Source organism: Anguilla rostrata, chromosome 2, assembly GCF_018555375.3.
Source record: "Anguilla rostrata isolate EN2019 chromosome 2, ASM1855537v3, whole genome shotgun sequence".
NCBI lineage: Eukaryota > Metazoa > Chordata > Actinopteri > Anguilliformes > Anguillidae > Anguilla > Anguilla rostrata.
The window spans coordinates 41,559,196-41,584,352 of NC_057934.1; the positions used below are offsets into that span (position 1 = coordinate 41,559,196).

At 46.9% G+C, this 25,157-nt stretch overlaps 1 protein-coding gene across 1 annotated transcript; it reads right to left on the bottom strand.

The window, feature by feature from the left end:
* Positions 1-4,613: 4,613 nt before the first annotated feature.
* LOC135248557 (protein cramped-like) lies at positions 4,614-23,526 on the bottom strand. Its single transcript, XM_064323335.1, has 20 exons — positions 22,736-23,526; positions 21,963-22,330; positions 20,000-20,205; positions 19,471-19,835; positions 19,130-19,164; positions 18,659-18,779; positions 18,371-18,456; positions 17,445-17,568; positions 17,029-17,110; positions 15,004-16,116; positions 14,617-14,755; positions 13,713-13,882; positions 12,307-12,381; positions 12,049-12,130; positions 11,182-11,286; positions 10,785-10,954; positions 8,606-8,798; positions 7,922-8,086; positions 7,460-7,602; positions 4,614-7,071 (listed from the first exon to the last, which is right to left on the bottom strand). The coding sequence occupies exons 1-20, from the start codon at positions 22,783-22,785 to the stop codon at positions 6,940-6,942; spliced, it is 3,924 nt and encodes a 1,307-aa protein (XP_064179405.1). The 5' UTR covers positions 22,786-23,526; the 3' UTR covers positions 4,614-6,939.
* Positions 23,527-25,157: the final 1,631 nt, after the last annotated feature.

Genomic DNA, 25,157 nt, shown 5'->3' on the forward strand with positions numbered 1-25,157 from the left:
ACAATGAAGAGTTCTGTAACATATTAAATTTTACTTTTTAAAATATTAATATTATTTTTAAAAATTGGCATCTCTAATCACACCCAAATTAGGAATATCCAATTTGTGAACTTTGTACAAACGTGCTCATACACACAGGCCCTGCTGCCGGTTTGGGAGAGTGAAGACAACTCACAGTTCTCTTCCAAAACTCATATGACTAGAGACAACTAGCGGTTCTCCTCTGAAACATACACGACAGGAGCAGCTTGTACGAGATTCTCAAAACGTGGTTCCAGCCACATGCTTCTTCTCACACCACAGCTATCAGCCGTACACACAGAGTGGGAGCGGAGGAGACCCAATCATACGTGTGCAGAGAACAAGCCGTGGACGCCCAGGCAGCCAACGGGTTGCTCAAGCAATAAACACTGCTATTCCCACTGACAAAATCCCTCCCATATATCGCTTCAGCTACGCAAGGCCACTTGTGTCATCTGAGACTGTGGTGCTCTCTCATGCCACAAGAGGGAACTACCCTGCAGCCCCAAAAATAATTTAAATGAGTGTAATAATGGGGTGTCTCGTGGCACAGCCACGCTGGCGATTTGAATCCTGACCGTGCGACCTTTGTCGCACGTCTCTCCCTCTCTCTTCCCGTTCTTCCTGTCTCTCTACACTGTTCTGTCCAATAAAGCTGAAAAGCTCAAAATATATATATATATATAAATAAATAAATAAATAATGAGTTTAATAAGATAACTCTTTCCTGACAGAAAAATAGTTTACATCTTTGCTTCTGAGCATACGAGATGGCGTGTGTTGTCATTCAGTCATGAGTTCATCTGGGCAGCTGCATGATGAACAGGACTCTGCTGAAATTACTCACATTGTTATTTATATAAACACCAGGCATTTGTTTACAGCATCCCTGGCAATTCAGCTGAGCCCTGCCTACTGTGTGTGCTCAGATGACAGAGATATGAACAAGAGCCCACGGGGATGGTGGAAACACAGAGAACAAGGGAGATATTCAAATAATTTAAGTAATTTCAGAGAACCACTGTAATAGCCAAAAGTAAAATGCATTGTGTCGATAGTCTTGTTAACTTACAGCAAAGCAACAACAGTCAGAGCTTTTTGGAGTAAGTTCCTCTTGCTGTTTCTCAGCCTGGTCAAATCTCACACAACCTGCTCCAGTCACGCCTGATTTCACCTTCATAAAATCTCAGCCATATCAAACTCAGCATTCATATCAGTGTCAGTTTCAATTTGACATGTGAACAGGAAGCTGTTGCACAGCTGAAGATTTCAATAGTCAGATCAAGACGTTCATTAAAATAAAGGGAAAGGCCTCTCTAAAGTGGAGCGGAGCTAGCGGAGGGGTCAACTTTCCCCTGGTTGGAGATTGGATCTGCAATAATCCCTGCTTCCCTGACTTGACTATACTGTCAAAGCCCCAACAGAAATCCAAGGCTGCTCTGCAAACATGGGGGGTATTTCACAAAGCAGGATAACTGAGTTAGCTGGATAACTGCACTAAACCCCCTCAAGAGCTTTTTTTTTTACTTCAGTCCATGTTCCAGATTTGGGAAGGTTCCGGGTTTACTCAGCAGTTATCCAGCTAACTCCGCAATCCTGTTTTGTGAAATACCCCCATGGTCACATATCATGGATTACAATCCATCTGCTATCAGACCACTCAGAATCATTTCAGTGGAAACAACTCAAACGCACCCTAGGATTAAATTAGCTGGCTTTCCTTCATCATTCATATCATATAGATAAGAGTGGTGAATGAGTATTGCCACACAGGTGCAAAGCAGCAGGGGATTATGTCACTGACTGTAATTGCACTTACTCATCCCTGGAACTCACAATGGGCTGAGAAAGCATACAAAGTTCTTGTAATGTGCATTCTGTGAAAAAGAAAAAGACAGCTGCACTCATTGTAACAGCATTTAGGTTTAGGAATTGTATTTGTGCTCTTGTTGGATTATTATTAGCATTTAAAGCAGATCAGAGGAGAGCTTCACACTTGATAGTCTTTGTTACTTTTCTCAAAACAGAACACAAAGCAGTCATGTAGATGACTGGTCTGTTGCATTAGTAACATACTGCTGAGAGGAAAATAATCTGCATATGGGGGATAAACCAAACTTCTCATTTGTCACTGCAATTCTTGCATTTATTTTCCCTTGTATTTATTATACATACCCTATACCCTTAAACTTGCCTTGAAAATTATATGTTCATTTTGACTAAATTTAAAATATTTTCTAATTATATTGTTTCATAAAGGTCTGTGTAAGGCATGAAAAAACTGAGACACAGACACACACACAAACAGCATTTTACTAATGTTTACACTTCAGAAGGCTAAAATGAACATTATGCAACATTATATAGTTCCTGCTCCTAGAACTAATTAGCAGTTTGTAACAGTGCAATGTGAACCCATTGCCTGCTTAAAAAGAACATGCTCCAAAGTACTTTTTTCAGTACATCTCATTAGCAAATTGTCTGCTTTGAATTATGAAACAATTTGCACAATACTATATGTGCGTTTAAACTTTAAAAATCATTTTAAACAAGACCAGGTTAAAACCTAGTATATGGCTGGACCTAACACACGTGATCCGGCCGACCAATGGTGTAACATCATCACTCACTCAGTCACTCACTCACAGACATTCGCATTTGTAGGGCTGGCCCCGATGTTACGGTCCAGCCAAAAATACACCAAAATGATTTCAGATTGCTGAAGAAAAAACAATCACATTCAGATAACAGTGAGTACTAAAATGAACATTATATTTCTGTAATGCATGTTCCTTTAAAATCGATTTTATGTTTGGAATTCACTCATCAAGCAGGTTAAAATCACAAAAGATCAATCCAGGCTCATAGATATCTGTAAAAAACCAAGCTTGGTGTGTGTGTGTGTGTCCACTGACACTTTTCAGTCGGTTCCTTCATGCAAAAACAATAATAAAAATGCAAAAAATTAAAAAGAATTTCTGAATGGATGTGTTTATATTCAATACAGAATAGCTAACACATTTCATACATTTTATAATTATAAATATTTTATAATAACATACTGTAATTCATTACTCCACTTTTTTGTTAATAATTGGAATAGGTACTTTTCAAAGATAATGTACAGTATCTGTACTGTTAGTGCTGTATTAAAAGTTTGTAATTATTTAAATGGTAAAATGTACAGGTGTGATTTTCTTCTGCAGTAAATGCAGCACAGCATGCAAACTCCAACATATAATGGTAAAAGTAAATTTTTATCTTATGAGGTTCTAATGAAGGTCTGTGTGATCAGTCATAGTTCTTTTTTTGGCCATGTGTGAAGGGCAGCTGTTGAAATTGACAAGGTCCCCTCCAATGTGATTCTCAAATAACTATAAGTGGGAGCAAAACTAGTATCACTGCACATGAACATTATGCTAAAATATGGCTATACAATAATATGTTTCAGCCTTCTGTATTGTAGATGTAACAACACTTTCAACCAAGGAGGATGAACAGCTGTTCAAAGTGTACTGACCAAACATTCTAGAATATAACATTTTGAAGATCAATAAGGATACTCGTCATGTTCTGAAATGTTTGGTTGCCAACCAACACATTTAAACAATCATTTTTTATAGAAAGGCAAAGCCAACAGTAACATCCAGTGTTTGTACCCCAGTGACTGCAAGAAATGACCAAAAATGGACAAGGCAAGTGGTTTGTCTTAGGTTTTTCTTTCATTATTAAAAAAAAAAAAAACCGCCACAATAACCAGCATATTTTTATTAGTCTACGCGAGAGTAATGATTTAGTAGTTGGACAGAATGGTTCAGTTAGGTGTTTATGTATATTTTCAAAAGTGAAATTCCATGAGCATAAATCAAGAGTGGTAATGCTAATGTATATACCTATGTTTCAGTTATCTGAAGAATGCGCTTGTGGAAAAGACACAAGTCTCCCTCAGGCCACTACACTCCCAGAAAAACTTCATGGTTCATACAGGGATGACCAGCCTCTCAATCCTGAAGAAGGCAAGAATTCAGACCACATCCTGTGGGAGTCTTTTCAGTGCCCCACTAACCGCACTTTAAAGATTATCCTAAAGAAAGTAAAGCCCACAGGCCTCGTTTCATGTGAGAGCGGTCTCCAGCCAGCTAAAGACAGTGACAGAACAGAAGTGGCAAACGAGGACGGCAATGAAGTTACGGTTGTGGATGCAGCGACTCCCAACGCTCCTGTCCCCATCAAAGTCGTGTGCCCCCCCTGGCGCCTTCAGTTTCCAAAGATCCGCCCCTTTAAGGACCCAAGCAGCACTCTGAACCCAAGAAAGTTGTCCAGGAGTGCCCAGCAAAGATCTAAATCACAGGAGCATGTAGCCACTAAGGAATCGGAGCAGGTGTTCTCAAGCTCTTCCACCACTTCCAGGGGTCAGAGAAAGGCATCCCACAAAAAACAACATCTCAAATTGGACAAGGCTGAGAATAAAGTCAGAAAGCATGTACAAACTGATCACACATACAGTATTGCATCATAAACACTGTATATGACTATATAATAAACCAACTTGAAAAAATAAACTGTATAAGAACTTCACAAAAAATAAAAAATATTTTCAGTATGATAAGATAGTTTTTTTTTATTATTCACCCATTCCTGTTGTGTCAATAAACATATTGAAAATATGCTGAGCCTTCTCCTGGAACATAAAATGGTAGCACAAGTCATGGAGTGTACACATTGTCCTGAATTTCATTAAAAATAAAATCTACCCAACCATGATCCTGATGACAAACAGAAAAACATTTTTCCTAAGCTGTATTTAGAAGCACAAGCATAAAAACATATTTTACAAACAGGAAACTCTTAGCTTAACAGCCTTTTCATTGAAAATTAAAAACCCCAAACCCCTTTGCAATTGTTAACAATAAATAGCGAAGTAATGTACAATATTTTAGACAAGATCAGAACATTTGGGAATTTTGTTAACAAGGACCCCAAATAGCTCTTACCATCACAGAGTCCACATACTTAACTTTATAAGGAAATACCCCAGATATCAAATCCAGTTTTAAAGTACAAAGTGTGTGAGTTCATATGGGAAAAAGCAGAAGCAAATAGTGAAAACACTATGAAATTTTACAAGTTGTAGAAAGTAGGATGTATATACATAGAAGATTCAAAATTCCCCCAAACGGAACTAAAATGTTATTTGATCAACAAACATTTAACACTTCTGTAGCAGCACAAGCATTCTTGGGTTGCAATTTGTTTTTCTGTTAATACACTAAGCAAATCCATTCACGCAGGTAATCTTTGAAAAGAGTCCAGACTAGATGAATAGATTAGCCTACTGGTCAGGTTCATGAGTGTTTTGCCTCATCTAGTGATTCCCTGTACATATTCAGTCATATCAAAGTTACGATACTGAATATATGTAGTACATCACCTTCGAGGAAAAAACTTGAAAGTAATCAAGTATATTTCTCAAAAGATGACTTTGCTAACAATTTAAACAGGAGACTTCTTTCGTGCCTGGCAATAAATGCAGCTGCAAGAACAACCAGTCAACTGAACATCTGGTAATTTCTGCAGGAACAGTGACAAACCAGCAGATCTGCAGGTTGCCAGGCATGACCAGTGAGTGACCTTTTTTTTTTTTTGTAAGAATGTCGTTGCTGTTGGAGACACCGTATTGAACTGGTGAGACGGAGACAGCACATGCTAGAGAATACGCCTATCTGGCATATTCCTCTAATTTCTACTTTAAGCACCACTCAAGCTTTCCATTCATAGAACTGAGGGAAAACACATGTTAATATTCACTTTTAGTTTCTGTCTTTTATGGTTCCTAAGAGTCAAGGAAACATCTGAAAACAGAAGATAGAAAAGCAACACACTCCGCATGAAAGTTTAAACCAGTTATTCTTATATGGCTTTTCTGTATTCACAATTATTTTTATATATATATATATATATATATACATACAACCGTTAATGTTGTGATGCACAAACCCACAAGAATAAAACATTTATTCACATGAGACTACATACACAAACTGCTGTAGTGCTGTCGAATGTCAGACACAAAAATAACCGTGTCGGAACAAACAGGGCGTCTCGATGACCGGCATTACATGTCCACTATTTACCCCATAGCATTCTACATAGTGAACATTTCTAGTGGTAAACGGAAATGCATCTGTGACTGCATCACTGTATACTAATCTCTTCAGTTAAAGGGATGAACACCAAAAACCCTCCCTGACCACACTCAAGGATTTCCAGTAAGAATCCTTCCCGTCAGCAAAACACCTATCTGTACGCACCTTAACTTCATACTGTTGGGTGGAATTCGTGGACAGAACAAATTCTAGATGGAATTTGTTGAATTTTATTTAGAAATGTCAAAAACGAGAGACCAAGAGAAGACAAGTCTCTCGGGAGTGGCAAAATGGCAGGTGCCCTGTGAGCACGCCCGGGGCTGCCAAGTGAGACAGTGCAGATGCAACTAAAAAAAAATAAAGTAGTAATAAAGTTTCGTTTTGTAAACAACTTTCAGTTGAGATTTTCTGGAGGGGTCTCCGGGAGAGGGCAGGCTGATGACTGGCTTTGCAGTCTCGCACGCGAGCAGAACAGACCGGAGAACCGCTGACCAGGGAAGGTCCCGCACCCAGCCCATTCAGACTCAGCGATCGGATCCGTTCCAAGCGCAGGGGCACTCGAACGACCGGGACGGACGCCCTCCCCCCCACGACCCCGAGCCGTTCGGCGTCGGCTTCTCGTTGCGCCGCGTCGCGTTAGCCCTCTGCCGCGCGCTCTCAGGCCAGTTCCGACGCAACGCCGCCGAGGTCTTCCTCTACACACGGGTCCCGGCCCCCCGGGGGTCCGCGCTGTGAAACGGCGAGTGCTCCCCACCGCCGCCCCGCTCCTCCCTCAGCCGCTGCCGCTCGGGCCCGGGGGCGGGGGCGGCGGCTCGCTGACGGACAGCTCCTGCGCCAGGTCGTTGAAGCGGGCGATGTAGTCCACGCTGCTCTCGCTCATCATGCACGCCAGCTGGGAGTCCACCTGCAGGGGGAGGAGTCACCAAGGGGCACAGCTGAGTATCCATGGAGACCAGTCAGGACAGAAGACGGGCGGTTACACGTTAAGCAGCAGGTGTCAAGCTAGGGCACTGACAAGTTCTACTGTAGTGGGATAGTGCGTATATATCAGTGTACATCAATATAACTACTGAACTATGATGATTGCAGAACCAACACAATAAGCACTGCGCGTTGTTCATGAACACTGCAGGCTCATGGGAAATAATGGCCATAAGTTGTAACCCAAGAAAATCTAACTGCATTTTTAACTAGCCAGAGAACGCTAGATTCATTTGTGTGTGAAGCGATGTCCAATGACGTTAGCGCGCGCGAAGAGCGACGGCGACGAGGAGCGCAGAGGCTCCGCCCACCTCTCCGACGTCGGGCAGCCCGCGGGAGTGGAAGGAGTCCCTGGAGCTGCTGTCCAGGAGGCTGGGGCCCAGCAGGGACGTCCCGCTGGAGGGGCCCGAGGGGGTCAGCATCTTCCGCCCCTTTTCCGGGGAGATAAGGCTCGCTGCGTGGAGAGGGGCAAGCCATTAGGTAACGGCCGACGGGGCAAAGGGGAATCTGAATTTGCTACAATTCTGTTTCATTTCATTATTATCTACTCAAAGTGACCTAGAGCAGAGGTTCCCAAACTCGGTCCTGGGGGACCTGTGTATACTGGTATACAGCTATCTCTGACATAATGTGGCTTAAGAGGGTAAATAATCCCTCTAAACATGAAAAGCACCTATTGTGGAATTGTGGGTGGAATAAAAAACCAGCACACCCAGGGGAGTTTTGGAACCACTGACCTAGGGCTGTAAAAGGGAAAAGGGGAGGGGGCTCACAGAGCAGGCAGCTGAGCGTGGAGTCGCTGGACTCGTTGGGGTACCACTGCGGGTCGTGAGAGGGAGAGGCGATCCAGCTCCTCTGAGGACTGCAGGCGGGGGAGGGGAGGCTGCGGGACACGTCGCCCCCATTCAGCTTGGCGGGGGAGAGGGAGGAGCTGTCGCCTGAGGGCACAGACCAGAGTCAGAGCACACGGACAGGCTCCGCCCACGCATGCGCGCACAGCCAATCACCCAAATGGTCACCTCCCAACGGACACATACACAGCCAATCACCCAAATGGTCACCTCCCAACGGACACATACACAGCCAATCACCCAAATGGTCACCTCCCAACGGACACATACACAGCCAATCACCAAAATGATCACCTCCCAACAGACACACACATGCACGCACACACATATACACAGTCAATCATCCAAATGGGCACCCATGCACACACAAACACACACACACATGCGCGCGCGCACGCATGCACGCACACACAGTCAATCACCAAAATGGTCACCTCCCAACAGACACACACATGCACGCACACACATATACACAGTCAATCATCCAAATGGGCACCCATGCACACACAAACACACACACACACACACACACACACACACACACGCGCGCACGCACACACAGTCAATCACCCAAATGGGCACCCATGCACACACAAACACACACACCGTAATGTGCGGAGTTGATGGCCAGCTCGATAATGGAGTCGCTGATGTGGGAGGCGGCCTCGCCCTGGGACAGCACCTCCTCGGGCGGGCCGGGGAGGGAGATGTCCAGCAGGGAGGCCACGCTGGGGGGGGACAGGAGGGTGTCTGCGTCTCCCGCAGGAGACAGGGGAGACAGCCCGTTGTCCAAAGCGGCCTAAAAAAAAGCAGACAACGTTCAAGAAAACAGGAGAGAAAAAACACACTACAGACACATACAAGTCCAAATTCACACAGCTAAGAACGAGCTGAAAATGTTCACACTTTTAGCATGTTGTCGTTCTAATTAATATCATCAAACGTAATAATGCTGAGCTAATTGAGATGGTACGGGTACTCCTCTGATACACTCACCCATTAGCCAGCGCGTATTTCATACTCTACAAACTACACAGTGTACAACAGGGACTACAAGTTGGTACTAATATGAGCGGTGGCTCACTGGAAACATATCTGCCCCAGGTGAGTTACCCCACCTGCAGACGCACTCACTCACACACGGGGGTGTGCTCAGCCAGTCACTCATTAACACAGCCCAGACCTCCTAGCCCCGTCTAGCCTACAGGGCTCTGCCTGTGCTTACGGTGATCACCTCTGACTGAGCAACTCAGCAGCCCCTAGGTAGTTACATTTAGAGGAAGCACACAGGGGAGACGTATACTAGGAAAACGGTACTGAGAACTTAACTATTCCCAATGGCATCGTCCTGCAACGCGGTGCAATATGAAACCGCTTCCCGCATAATTCAGCAACACATTCTCTCTATTTCATCAGGCATCATTTCATTTAACAGATCTCAGTCTATCGTGTTTCACTAAAAATCACAAGGACATCTTCGATTTGACTATTTAGTAACTAAAGAAAGGTTTCACCATTTTGACGCCAAAGAAATTCAAAATATTTTTTTCATTTTCATTTCGTTCTGTCGGCCTTCTATCAGCAATGAAAATTTCTGGTGCGAGACGCGATCTTTTTTTTTTAAGTGACATCAGAGCTTTCTGAATGACAGTCACGGAAACGAATGACTAGATAATCAGTGTAAACTGGGGTTCCACCTTTAACAACACATAACTGATCAGTGAGCTGAAAATGGCAAAAAAAAAAATGACCAAAAAAGACTCCCTGTGCAGGGGGGGGGATAGGAACTGTGAGCTTGAAGGCCGCTCATTTATTCCCACCTGCTGTACGCCAGCTTGCTGGTCCTTTCACAGTCACCTCCCGTTTCACTCACGCTTCCCTTCATGCTACACTGTCGGTCCGCGCTCTCGCTGCCGGAGGCTGGCGGTGGGTGATGTCACCGTCGCGCACTCCGCCCCTTTTCACAGGTACCGTTCCTATCGCCTTCGATCCAGAGGCCCTGACTGCCGCAGGCGAAGGAGCGAGCCGCTCGGATCAGAGCGAGATATCGGGTCTCTGCGTGGGACTCCGACGCCCTGCCGGTAACGTCCATTATGAGAACGCGCGCTGACCCCGCGCGCTCCGGGGGAAACGCATTAATCGCTCGCTCAGAGCTCCAGCAGCCCGTGTAACGGGGGGGGGGGGGGGGGTAAATAAGCCGCGTGAGCTCACGGCTCAGTTCTACACACACCACGCGTTCTGACCCAACGTGTTCCCCGCTGGGTCTGCCGCACGTTACCGTACCTGCGCTGGATGGCTAAACATTTCCGATGCCATGAAACATTACGTATATTTCAGCTGGTAATAAATAAAACTAATATTAAATCATAAATAAGCCCAACATTAGGGAGGCTGTGCAATAGGACTGTATATCTATAACAAGTGATTGTAGCAAATGATATTAGATCTACATTATTTCAAATGATTCAATCCAGCACTGAAACGTGGAAACTCACACAAGGTTTTCACACCAACAGCGGTGTCTTCTGTAACCTGCTTAAACTGCTTACATTTGGTACATGCACAGGCCTCACCACCGTATTATTTGCAATGCAATGCAATGCAAATAACGCGTATTAAATTACACCCAGGGAAACCGAATGACCAGAATCCATTCCGAGAGATGCTCGGCCCACTCAAAGCCCGCTCTGCGCCTCCGTTGAAGATACGCAGCCGACCGCGTGACAGGGGCGCGACTGGGGCCGGTGACACGCCGCGACTTCCGCCCCTCCCGCCACCTGCTCACCTCGGCGGGGACGATGGCGGCCGGGGTCTGGGGGAGGAGGTCCCTCTTCGGCTCCGGCAGCGCCGCCGCGTCCGGAGCCAGGAGGAGGCCGACCGCGCCGGGGCCCTCCGGCTCGTGGGACGGGCTGCCCGGAATGATGCCCGCCGACTTGGCGGCCAGGTCGATGGTACCTGCGAACCAGAGAGAGCGCGCCCAACGTAAGCCGGATCAGACCGACGGTCTATTAGCACGCCTACTGCGCGTTATCCACGCTAATACACTCGGTCTGTACAAATAACATGGATCGTATTTTAACACGACTTCGCTAATAACACCTATCAGTTACCCATTAACAGGTGGAGGTTGCCAAGTACAGCCAAACAGGAAATGAAAATGACAAAAGGACACGGTTCCTTACTGGAGAGCTGGCTGGATGTGGCGGAGCTCTGGGGAACGGCTTTGGGGAGGGCGGGGCGGGGGGCGGCCTGCAGGGAGGGCTGGATGGGCCGGAAAGATCCGGTACCTGGAGAGAAAGGGGAGGAGCAACGTACATGTAATCAGCCCAACGGCATGACATCACACCCATATCTGGAATGTCCCAGGAATGGCCACCCGGCATGTCAAATCCCTCATTTCCTCCTTTGTCATTCCGCACAATGTAATACGCACACGACCATGTAATGTGTTGGCTATAAAATGGAGCGATGGATGCCGTCTTTTCAGATTCTTCTGGAAACTGGCTGAGAAGACAGAAATATCGATTTGAGGAGGAAATAAAGACCTTAGAGCGGTGGACTGTGTGGGAGTGTGCGCTTGCAGTTACATTGCTTGTCAGATTGTACCACGTATGCAGTGTGAGAGAGAGAGTGTGTGTGTGTGTGTGTGTGTGTTCACCTACTTGAACAGGCTTCAAACAGCACCAAACAGCTGTAATAATTTCACTTCGACATATCTAAGCGTATCTGGTTTGGATTTCTGTTTGGCAGGGAAAAGCTGTGCACTGAAGCAACATGACACTAAAAACATGACACTGTTTTACAGACACTAATGTTCCCGTGCTAATGCTTCTAAGTTTAGCCTTAACCTTGTCAAGCACACTGTTTTATCACATTGTCTACAGCTTTGACTGGAGGAAGGAGAAATAAAGAGAATAAAACCGGAGAATAAACGGATTCACAACTTCAGTAATGCCTTACCCTGGTATATAACGTATCTGTGGGCTGCTGTATATTCAGGGGCAGTATGGCAGAGAGAGATGGGGTGTAATGGCGGTGAGGGTGGGTACCTGTGATGGAGGAGTTGGAGAGGATGGAGAAGGAGCAGACGTGCTGGGAGGCGTCCCCGGTGGTTCGAGGGAGCAGGGTTCTCTGTGGGGGACATCGCAAGGTTACGGCGGAACATATTTTACCCAGGGTTCAATTCACTCCTTTCACACTTCCTGGTCAAAAGAGTACTGCACGCTGTGATTGGTTCCCCCCGTGCTCATTCCTGACCGTAAACCAATGGCTCGGACTCGCACCTCGCTGGGGTTCCCCCTACCCACCTGCACCACGAGAGGCTTCCGTAGGTGACGGTTCCGGAACTTTCTCTGTTTGGGGAGGAAAAGGTCGGACTGCATCTGGAAAAGGAACGCATACGGGTGAGCTGACAGGGGTCAAAAGTCACGCCGACCACCGACCATCACAGTGTTCGCCAGACATCTGAAGATGCCTTTTCAGAATTAAGACCGTATAAGAGCAGCTGTCCCATAGCACATGATAAACATTCCAACTTTGTGTGTGCTCACGGGGCAAATGACAGACACACTGGTGAGTTTCATACCGTTATGAATCTACAGAATCCAGGGAACTCACAATTTCTACAAAAGAAAGTCAGGTAGTCAAACGTACCACATTCTGATGACGGTGGCAATAATATCAACAATGAAAAAGCAATAAACTGCTTTTTTCAAAGCGCCCTTACAACCAACAAAAGTGACGTCTAGAAAACTAACGTAAAAACAAATGACTTTTTTTGTGAAATAGATGAGTCAAATAATGAAATACAGTAGAAGCCCTCAGATACAAAAGCATGGAGAATGGAGGTCATTCGCAACTCTGAAATGTTCGTAACCTTCATACGTTTGCAGTACACCAACTCAACTAGAACGTGAACTATTTTCTTCCCTCACAGAGATCTTTCTTTTAAAGTATTTTTGGATCTGTAATTCTTAAGCTTATTAGTAATCATTGAATTCTGAATGATTCTTTGACCTCTTATGCAAACGGTTTGATTTTTCTCTCTCCCCCTTCCCATCAAACACCATTGACTTTCTCATATGATATTCTTTAGCAAGTGTCCAGACACTCGCCATTGTCTAACTGTGAGAGAATATTGATTTTTCTCATCAATGGGAAGGAAGTGTGACATGACTTCAATGCTTGAATTTTTTAATGATTTTTAAGCTTGTTAAGGCAGTATGAGGGTCGACAGTGGTTTTTTAAATTTAAAAAAACTACAGGAAAGCACTGAATAGTGTCTAAGGAGATAGTGAGGCAAAGGAATCAATCTGCAGGCTGTGTCTGACAAAGAAACTGTGACAAACGTTGTTTGCAATAAAAGCTGAAAATCCATGTGCTCTGGACCAGCGGTAACCAACCCTGTTCCTGGAGATCTATGATCCATTACTGGCACACCTGACTCTACTAATTAGCAGCTCAACAACATCTCTAGCTGTTGAATGAGGAGTGTTTTGTTAGGGTTGGAGTGAAAGCCTACAGGACGGTAGACCTCCAGGAACAGGGTTGGCCAGCACTGCTCTAGAGTTTGCCGTCCCGTGCCTGAGAAGCAGCGGGTCAGCGCGTCAGAAGGCCGGTGCGGGGAGGCCGCCTCCCGAGAAAGTGAGGCGGAGATTAGCGGATTAGCACTCGATAATGTGTGTGTGGGGGGGGGGGGGGGTCCGATACTCACGCTGAAGGAGTGCAGCTGCTGGCGGAAGGCCAGCTCCGCCTCCTTGTTGGGGGAGAACATCTTCCCGTGGCGGCTGTTGGGCGGCAGCGTGGTGGGGACGGCGAAGAGGCTGCTGTCCGCGTCCCCCGAGGCCCCCGGGGCCAGCAGCGAGCGGGGGAGGTTCCGCACGCCTGCGAGGGCACACGCGCCGCCGTTAGCCTTTGTCCTCGCCGCCCCAATTGCCAACTCATGCAGGGACGCGGGGTCACGAGCGCTAACCCTGACCCCGCTGCACTGCGAGGAGAGGGAGCGGGCCCGAGGGCAGCTGTGTGTGTGTGTGCGTGTGCGTAAGTACATGTGTCTGTGTGTGTACGCGTGTTTTGTGTGGAAGGTAGTACGTGTCGTGTGTGTACGGTGTACTTGTGCGTGAGGTGTAGTGAGCTGATGTACTGGTGTGTGTGCGCGTGCGTAAGTACATGTGTCTGTGTGTGTACGCGTGTACTTGTGCGTGAAGGTGTACGTGAGTGCGTGTGTGTGTGTGTGTATGTGTGGTAGTAATGTGTCGTGTGTCGCGTGTACTTGTGCGCGTGTGTGTACGTGTGTGTGTGTACGTGCGTGTGTGTGCATGTGCGTAAGTACATGTGTCTGCGTGTGTACGCGTGTACTTGTGCGTGTGTATGCATGTGCATAAGTACATGTGTCTGTGTGCGTGCGCGTGTACTTGTGCGTGAATGTGTACGTGAGTGCGTGTGTACGAGCATGTGCGTAAGTACATGTGTCTGTGTGTGTGTGCGTGTACTTATGTGTGAAGGTGTATGTGAGTGCGTGAATGTGTACGTGTGTCTGTGTGGTGTGTGTGTGTGTGTGTGTACGTGCGCGTGCATGCGTAAGTGAGCGTGTGCTAAAGCGGGGTGCGGTAGCTTACCCCCCCGGACGGAGGCCTGGTGGCGCCCGCAGCTGGGACTGCGCACCCCCAGCGCCATGCCCTTCCCTGGCGGGGTGCCGGACTGGTCCTCCAGCCCGGGCTTCAGCGGCGAGGTGGCGGAGGAGCACAGCTCTGTGGCCTGAGGAGGGAGGAGAGAACACGCAGACGCTCAGAGCACCGAGCACAGGCTCCCAGCTACCAGAAAGGGCTGCTGGGTATTGCCTGTCAGACTGTGGGGGTCACTCCAAATATCCCTACAGGGCCCTATTGAGACAACATGGCACAGGAGCTACCCGCTGAGGATTTCTACCCGCTTCTACAGCAGCGCCTGAGTAGTGAGGGCGGACCAGCGGTGGCCGTGTGGCGGCTCGGGGGCGGGGCACTCACGGGTTTGGGGTTGACCTCGGAGGAGACGAGCCGCAGCAGGCAGCGCAGGACGCGGTGGGTGGCGGGGCGGGGCCGGGGCCGGGGGCTGGGGCTGGGGTGCGGCTGGCCGTCGTCGCAGGACACGGGCAGCCACTCGTACTCCAGCTGCAGCTTCCCCGGCTTGCCCAGCATGAGGTAGAGCTCGGCCAGCGTGACGTTCTCCGTGCTGCGCGTGCACCAGCCCTCCTCCCGGATCTGCTGCGGGGGCCTCCCGCCCGCCCCGCCCGCCCCCCCGGCCCCGCCCGCGTCCTCCTTCCCAGCGGCCCTCCTGCCGCTCCGCCCCTCCTCGGGGGCCTGGTCTTCTTTAGTGCAGGCGTCCCCCCCCGCCGGCTGCAGGGGAGGAGGGGAACCTCCAGCGGCGGTAGGCCCCTCTGGGGACAGGCCCGTCCCTTCGGTCCTGTCCTCCGCGCAGCGCGCGCCCCCCCCGCCGTCCCCGAGAGAGTCGGCCGAGTCTTTTCTGGGGGACGAAGTGAACTCGGCGCACGGCCCCTCCCGCGCCGGTGGGGCAAGGCTCTGCCCCGACGCGTCGCCCGTCCCCTGGTCGCCTCCGGTCTCCCCGGAGACGGGCCCCTCCCCCGGGCTCCTCCTGCTCTCCAGCAGCGGGGGAGGAGCCACCGCAGGGCCCGGCGGGGTCCCCTCCTTCTGTGCGGGGGCGCGTGGGGGGTGGGGAGGCGTGGGGCTGTTCTGCGGCTGGCTCGAGGGGCCCCGCGTTTTGTCGTCCGCCGCCCCTCCCGTCACAGCCTCGTCCGTCGCCTCGGCGACCGCACTCTCGGCCCGCCGCGCCTCGCCCCCGGCCCCACCCGCGCGGCCCTGCCTCCCGGGGCCCCTGGGGGCCGCCTGGATGCCCAGGATGTGGGCGGCGGGCAGGTCCCTGCCCCCGGCCCGGCACTTCCCGCTCTCCAGCCAGTGCACGGTGCAGAAGGCCTTGGAGTGCACCACGCGGGCCACGCCCGGCAGCGGCGTCAGCGTGCTGCTCTCGGCCGGGTACAGGAAGAGCTCCTCCTGCTCCCGCCCCCGCCCCCAGGGGGAGTGCTGCTGAGCCTCCAGGGCGTCCCGCTCCTCCAGGCTCTTCCACTGGGCGTCGGGGGTTAAAGCAAACAACTAGAGACGGGCTGGCAATGTGAACTCGGATATTCTCACTCATTCACTCTCACACGCTCGCATACGCTCTCACACGCTGTCACACGGCTTTCACGCACGCTCATACACGCTCACGCGTTGCCGTACGCTCGCCTACACTGTCATTTGCTCCCATATGCTCATACACTCACATGCTCTCATACCTTCACGTACACACTTGTACATGCTTGTATACTCTCTTACACACTTGCACACTCGTACATTCTCGCCCTCTTAGCACTTGCACTCACCCTCTTAACACTTCCAATTCACCTCATGGCAAGAGCTCACAGCAGTGGGATTTCCCAGCCATACACAAGACACATCTCACAAATTGTGATCAAAATATGCAGAGCAATGTGCATAAGAAGCGAAATGGAAAAAATACAAATCTCAAAAAATTGTAAAATTCACATTCCATTGTTTCAAATAAAGATTCCAAATTTTGTGTTGAAAAAGCAAATACTTCCCACATTCACAAAATTTTACATTTCAACATTTCCTCAAGTTACTAAAAACAGACTGGAGTTACAGGGCTGTTTCTGGGTGACTTTGAAAGTGCTCACAGATATGAAAGTGTGAATATGGGGGGGCAGTGCAGCATAATGGTTAGAGAACTGGGTACTGCTGTTGTACCCTTGAGCAAGGCACTTAACCAGAGCTGCTTCAGTGAATATCCAGCTGTATATGGGCTGTATGCAAAAAGAACATAAGCTGTGTAATTCACTATGTAAAAGAGCATCTGCTAAATGCATAACATTAAAATAAAAACGATGCCCAGCACAGCAAAACTGGCTGAGGAAAAACATTCTTTTGATGAAAGAGATCCTTGAGCTGCACGCTGAGCCGATTGTGTGAAAAGGATACAATTCTGTGGTCTTGGATGGCCCATTTCTGCTTGAGGAACTCGATCAGGCTGGACACCTTCCTGTGCAGCTCTACCATCATCCTGCAGGAGATAGGCAGATCAGGGTGAGAGGCGGGCCAGTGATATTCTCCACTCTGTGTCTCTCTGCCCAACTATGGTCTATACAGCAGCTTCAAAGGGCAGCCGTGTGACTGATGATTGACAATAACAAAACGCATGGGTTCAGAGATGGAGATTGGCTGCCTGTGTGGAGGGTCACCAACAGATGTACAATGAGAGGGTGGAGGAGAGTCACCAGCATGTGGAATCAGAGGGTGGAGGACAGTCACCAGTGAATGTGATGAGAGGGTGGGGAAGAATCTCCGGTGAGTGGGATGAGTGGAGGAACCATTGTGCGGGCAATGGTAAGTCTCACCTGAGCCTGGGGTTGTGTGCCAGGCTCTGGACTCGAGCCCAGGAGTGGTTACTGCGAGGCTGCAGCTCCATGGGCACCTTGAGGGGCAACCGCACAGGCTTCTGGTCCTCCTCATCGCTGACACCTGGACAGAGGGGAGAAAGAAGACAGGGAAAGGGGGGAGAGAGAAGGCAGAAAAGAGAGAAAGAGATGACAAAAAAGGAGGCAGGGGGTGGCGAGAGGAGCACAGAGGATAGAGCATGAACAACTGAAACTGTCCACAGAATGCATCACACATCCCACACTTAACACTTCAATTGCTTTAAATGCGTTTCCATGGAAACCATTTCAGATTCGTAATCCCCGCCCTCCCACCCCATCTGTTTGTTGGGCTTCTGATAAGAACTCGTTCAGGAGAATTAATCCATTTGCCGTCACTCGTTCCATGACATAATCAATGACTTGTGTTATCCCTCCCACTTGAGTCTGAGCATCCGCTCACGTGCAAGATGACAATAACAAGGAACCAGTGTACATGATGATGAAAACAGCTAATATTCCCAGCAGACAGGGAAGTGGAATTAGGAATAATTCTACACTGAATGAAGCAAGATATTTCCACTGCTGCCAGACTGGAGGCTTGTTCGGCCTCCTTAGTTCGCAGGTGTCATATAGTACAGGATAACTAAGGGTGTAATGTCTCTGAAAATGAATTATTTTCACAACTCATTCTACGTTCTCGCTCAATGATGACCCGAGTTAGCTGGATAACTGCACCGAATAAAACCCGGAGTCCACCAAAATCTGGAACATGAACTGAAGTAAAAAGAGCTGTTCTGGGTTTAACTCAGCATAGATATCAAGCTAAGCAAAATTCCACCCTCCCCCGCACTACATCTTACAAGAGGAATTTTTTCTGCCATGAGAATTGCTTGCTCAGTACCCACCATCAGGATCGCAAAGTTTCTTAAGCGCTCGACACATGGGCACTTTGATCCGCAGGTTCCTGCCCTTGGAGCGCACCGTGGTAGCCCTGCAAAAAAGAAGTAAAGGGGAGAGATGAGAACCAAACACCTCCGACGATATAACACAGACTCTACGTTTCTCCTGCTCTATACTGGTTTGTTTGGTTGCAACGAGAAGAAAATGTTTGACACAATGTTTGATTTATTTTGTCCTCGCTACCGTGTTCCGCTGTAATGCTTTTCTGAAATGAAATGCTGCACGGCCCTTACCCGTGCTGAATGAGCTCGTTGAGCTTGGCCACGTTCTTGTCGTCCATTACTGTGAGAGAAAACACAACGCGCAAACAGTGAAGAACACCCCCGTGACAAGATTCAGAGACCACCCCCACCACTCAATAAAATAAAACAAACAAACAAACAAATAAACAAATAAATAAATGAATGAATAGATAAATAAATAAAAACACACTATTCCTGTGAAAATGAACTGGGGGGTTACCTGTACCCTCCTGGCTCATTTTGCCTGCTTCACAGCAAGCCTCAAATCACCCTGATCCTTCACAATTTCAGCTTTTGAGAGAAAGGAATCTGCCCCTCTGAAGCAGAGCCTCGCTTTATTTCTTGGAATCCAGCCTGGCCCACGCGCACACCATAAAGGGCAGGCGTCGACTTCGCTTCAACCTTCTTCTCAGCTCGCAGCAGTGAGTCCGCAACTCCGGAGGACTCTTCAGCACGCAGTACATGAGGGAGGCGGAGCCACAGCAGTTTCAGCGTCACTGTCACCATGCAGCCATGCACTCAGCCCAGCTCTTCGCACGCGGGAAATCTGCAACCCTGGCGCCCGAGGGCCATCCAATTTCGCTCGCTCTCAGCATGCCATTGCAACCATGCACTCAGCCCAGCTCTTCGCACGCGGGAAATTTGCAACCCTGGCGCCCGAGGGCCGTCCAATTTCGCTCGCTCCCAGCATGCCATTGTGCAACCATGCAGCCATGCACTCAGCCCAGTTCTTTGCATGCTGGGAGTTTGCAACCCTGGCACCCGAGGGCCGTCCAAGTTCGCTCGCGGCTGGCTGCTTTAGCTATACAACGCAGCTCATTATTGCTCCTTGAAAAAAGGTTCTCCAAACTTCATGAGGCTGGATGGTGGCCGATTTACAGAAACACAAGAAAGCTTCAGAATTCCTGCAGTTTTTGCGATATGCATTTCTCCCCCAAGACCTTAAACAAACACAATGAGACGAGCATGCAAAGCGTGCGTGGTATGTGGGCAGCGAGGTCAGAGCAGGCTCACCGTTGCTGAAGTCGATGTACTTGGAGATCTTGTGCCACGTGCGGTAGTAGAAGTGCCGCACCTGCTCCTTGTTCTTCACCATGCTGGCCGGCTTGCCCTTCTTCTTATACTTCAGTGCAATGTTGTTCTGGATGGCTTCAAAATCCTTGCCGTGCTGCGAGAGAGGAAACAAAACCTCAGAAACCAACCCTCGAGTCCAGCATAGCCGAGCTATCCAAACAGCAAAAGGGCCTGCACAAAGTGTCCCTAAAACCAGCCGCAGCGGGTGCCAGCGGATTCCTCAGAAGCCGCGGTGTCCGGGGAAACGCGGGACGTTACCTCATACAGGCCCTGGAAGAAGGTGTTCTTGTCCTCCGTGCTCCAGGACTCCCACTGCCTGCGCACTTTCTTCTGGCTGCTGCCCGCCTCGTCCTTGTCGCTGGCCCCCAGGCTCCGGGGCCCCGACTTTGAGGCCCCGCCGCTCGACCCACCCGGGGAAGCTGATTGGGCGCACCCCACCGGCACAGAAGCCCCATTCTCCGCACCTGCAACAGTGACGTATGTCGGGGGGCGGTGAACCCAATAGTGTAGATCAGAGTATTATGGGTTCAATCGACAGGCAGTTCTAACGAGCAGAGAGATTATAGATCAATCTGACAACCTGAGGTCATTAGTCCCATTAATAAACTGCATTTTTTCACATGCAGCTCTAACTTTGGTTTAAAAGCACAAAGCAAATCAAATTTTTCTAAACTAATTTTTACCCTTTTTCTAAATCTGAAATTTCAGCTTGCCCAGCAAAATATTCCATAATACTCAGTAAATCAGAATACCAATACAAAAATCCAAACTTTTGGAAACTAATCAATAATGTCAGACTGGTATAAGAAGTCAAAAAAAATCTTGGTGCAAGCAACCTGTTAACTATGTTACACTGCAATTACACTTCCCATGGTACTGCCAAGAATCGATCACTGTTACCTCCTTTTCAATTAACCAATGGATTTTTATTTTCTTTGCCCAACAGTGAGCATTTAGCTTTTTTGGAACAATAACCATGACAATGACCTTACCAGAACAAGAGTGAACAACAAACACAAAGGAGCGCGATCCTATCAAGACAATGCAATCCAACTAAGGGTTTCCCCTCAGTTCCTTCCAGATAAAACAGTTGGTGCCAATCAGGTTTACCCTGCGGGTTTTGGAGGTGTTTGCGTCTGGGGAACACGGGCTCAAACTGAGAACAACATATGTAATGAGCTGCGAGCTCCAGGTCCGCTCCCTGGAGTACGGCACCGACACGACAATGCAAAGCCAAACACTCTTCTGGCATTGACAAAGACCGCAGGAGTCCCCAGACGGTATGGAGAGGAACACTGAATATCATGAAAAGAAATGAGGCACTCCCATTATACGCAACCATATTGTCTGACAACAAGAAGTGTATTGGTGTTCTATCCCGTCAATTTATCTTAAGTCTAAATGAGGACTAAATTCATATTATTCAATCTAAATAAGACAACAGAAAAAGAGTCGCTTCTATCAAAAATGGAGAAACTAGACAAGCATTATGAATAATATTCTATATTATATTAAGAAAAATGATTTCTTTGTTATTTTGCAAACCATCCCATCAGCATGATATAATGAGGCATCAACTATCCATGTCATATATAAAAAAGCTATAACAGTCTGTAGTAAACTAAAATCAGCATCTGCTAAAAGACAAAGACGCATTGTTTAGGCAATAATTTACCATCTCTGTGACGAAAAACAAAAACCAAAAAATTACGATTCTATTGTACAAAACGCAACATCCTGATGATTTGGAAATAAGCACCAAAATGAGACCTCTGGCAAGCTAACATAAAGCATCATAAATATAAAAGATGCCGAAGGAAAAACATGCTGAGCAACCTAGACAACGGCACCGACAGCATCCAATAGGCTAAGCACTATGCCACTGTAAACGGCAAATAATTAGGCTATGTCGTCCCTTACTGTCAAAATCTACACGTTAGCCTACTTAAGGGAGGTATAAAACAGAGGAGCATTATCACATCTAATATTAATAGAAGGCTGATTGTTGTGATTTAGGGCGGCTAACGCGCACGAACAACCATCCCACTGTTTTTATAGACTGAACTCCGCACACAACAACTCCACTCCAAACGAATGTAAGCGCCACTTGTTCCACCGATACTGTTGAGACTTAGACATATACGTAGGAAAGTCTGGTGGGTGCCCAATGTACACTACACATCCATAAGTGGTACAACAGTCTCGTCTCCCTTCTCCTTACCTTTCCCCTTGACACCGCTGTGACCATTGATAGCTGAAGCAATGGGATCCTTCCGCAGCCGTTTGCTAGGAGGTCGTACGCTGGACCTTAGGAAATGGTGCTGATCCTGGCTTTGAGGGACAGGTGTGGATGTATCTTGGGTCGAACTAACGTTAGGTCCCAGTGGGTTCGATGAAGAAGTCGAGGGTATTGGAGCCGAACTTGAGGAACCAGTAGATGATAGATTAGGAATTTCATCTCCGTTTTTCTTTGTATTGCTCTCTTCACTCCCCTGGTCTCCGCTCTCCTCTTCCTCGCAACCTTCAAGCTTTCGGCTCAATTTCTTCACCCCTTCATCCCCACTGCCATCCCCCTGTTTCACTGTCATCCTGGTAAAACATAACACAATCAAATGTTTATAATTTGGAAGGGCAAATATTTTTAAACAACTTAAAAAGGCGACAATCTTTTTCTCTCAACATGGCCGCCGCTGTTTGTTTCAAATCCCCTTTCACCGTCCCGACAAAACAACCCGAAAAATCTTTCACAATGTATTTATTATGCTCAATAAATATACAGAATCACACGACAGACTGTTATATCGTTGTTTATCTTAGTTTTAGTTATACTTTGGTCGCGCTTTTACTTGTATTTTATCCAAGATCAGTGGAAATACAAACGCCTTCAGTTTAGCGCCCTGCAAAAACCCCAAACGACATTAATCTCTCGGCAACGCAAAACATTTCGCTACAGTCGACCGCTGATTAAAGTGCTTCATTTTGCAAGAATGTTACCCATTTTGATGTTCTTCGGGAGCAGATGGTGTCTTTTTTCTCCTCACCATGGATCCGAGGTTTTAGAAATATAAGACTTGGTTAAACTGAGCATATTCCAAAGCAAGATCGGGGATCTGCCAGCGACTATCTTCGTCTCGCTCCTGGTTCTCCGAGGCTGAAACTCGTCGCTGTTCCAGCAGAAAGCAGCAACTCGCTCTTTGCAAACTCACCACTGTTATAACTAATAACTTCTTTAATTAAAGGTTCTCTAATTTCTAGTAACATATAGACTAGGCATTACATTTAAGACAGCCAAATATTCGCGAATACACTGACACTATCTGTATCGTTTTAGTATACTTTTACACTGAACTGAAAGCAAAGCTGCTACTCATCTTCACCTCGCTCATGGTCTGAACTTCGCTTGCTGCTACGTCATCACTTAAAATTTCACAAAAGTTGTTTCTTCATTAAAAAATATTTTTTACATATGATTAATAACATATGTGACATTTTAAACCACTATCATGCTGTAGAAGCCTATTTATAATTCCTCATTTTAATGGCAAAGCTGGAATCAAGGCTTTTGAGATCATCACGACACTGCAGCCCAACTTCAGTAAACAAACTGAACCACTTGAAACTGTATAGTCTACTTGGGGCAACAAAATAACTAAACAGGGGTTTTATTTCACAGGGCACCCCTATTTTATTGTCAAACAACTGTGTGTCGTAGTAGTTCACCTAGTGGGACATGCATTTCTTTATTCAGTTAACAAATACTTAAATGCATTAGACTATTAGGCAGATATATGTATATTCCACTGAAGCACAGTTCTATTCTATTTTATCAACCAAAATAGAAATATATTCATTCAATATAGAAATTAAGTATAAACATGATTTCCTTATACTAATAGTATAAAGTATTTTAAGAAGGCCTAGATTGCCAAAATATTACAAAGGTCATGTCTAACAATCGACACTAAGTTACACTTTGCAATCACAGAACGTAGGATAGAAAATCAGTTTCAGTGTAAAAAATGTTTAAGATTGGTACATAAATATACAGTCAAATTACGCATAAAAATTGGACTATATGGTACATATACAACCTGTCACCAAAGCTATAGGTAATTGTAACAAAAGTTAGTTCACACAACAGTCACCTACCCTGTGGCATAAGCATTCTTGTTTGCAAAAGAACAAATGAATTCAGAGAATATCCTCCTCGTAAACATTTTGCATCGAGACACACACATTGGCAGGAAATTATAACATTAAAGTACGAATAAACAAATTCAGCTAAAAGTCAACAAAATGACCCATCTTAATATCAACCTCTGTTGTTAGTTTCTCTCCCGCACCTGCTCCTTAATTTTACGTTCTGGCCAGTAAGGGGAGAGTATTTAGGACAATGAAAATCAACAATAATGTCAACCTCACACTGGCATTATCCGAACAGATCAATTTCATAAACGGACTTAATTTTAACAGACTTTTCGCTGTAGCATAAATCTAGATAAAGCTTTAAGATATTTACAAGCGATGTATACACACAGTTTTGTTTTATTTTACACATTACTTGTAGATAGCCAAAGTAGCTATCTACCCGTTAAAAATGTACCATAAAACTACTTCAAAACAGAAGGCAATTTTGGCAGTTTACGTTAACTTGCATTTTGGACCGTTGCTAATGTAGCTACATAAGCTAACGTTAAACTGGGGCTGCACAGTCTATCCGCCAACACTAACCGTACACACCAAACCCCATTCTTATGTGAATATGTGTTTACTTGAGCACAAAGATGTATGAAATAATCCTTACCCTTTCGGGCGTATTCTTTCTTTCACAAAATGTTAGATGATCCCAGTTGCTAGAAATTGCCTTCAACGGCAGCCAGCCACCTAATTTCCGCTTCTTTCTGTCAAAATTTCTCGTGCGGTCAGCAACGCCCACTACGATTTACAAACAAACCTTATGATTGGCCACTCATAAAAAGCTGCCCCCGAAATAAAGTTTGATTGACAGGCCAAATACCAATGTATTCTGAGAGTCAAAGTCCCGGCTCGAAAAACGATCCATTCAGGACGAGCAACTCCCCTTCTTTCTCACACGTAATTTCATTCAGTGAGGCTACTGCCGTGTTATCGCAGTCGCACCTACTGACATCTGGCACCCCTCCGACCCCCCCCAGCAGGTACAGGTCTTGTTCTTGTGTAGCTGCAGTCAGTCAATTTAGCTTCACAGTCTGTCGTAATTAATCCAGACAAAGACCAATAGCATATGCCACAACTAATATCTTAATCATCAAATTTATCATAGCGAGATTGATTGTAATTTATTGACTGTCAGTCTTTGCTAACACGCATTGTAGAAGAGATTACAATTACAATTCAATTACAAATTAATGCTATTCAGAAAACAAGGCTGGATCAC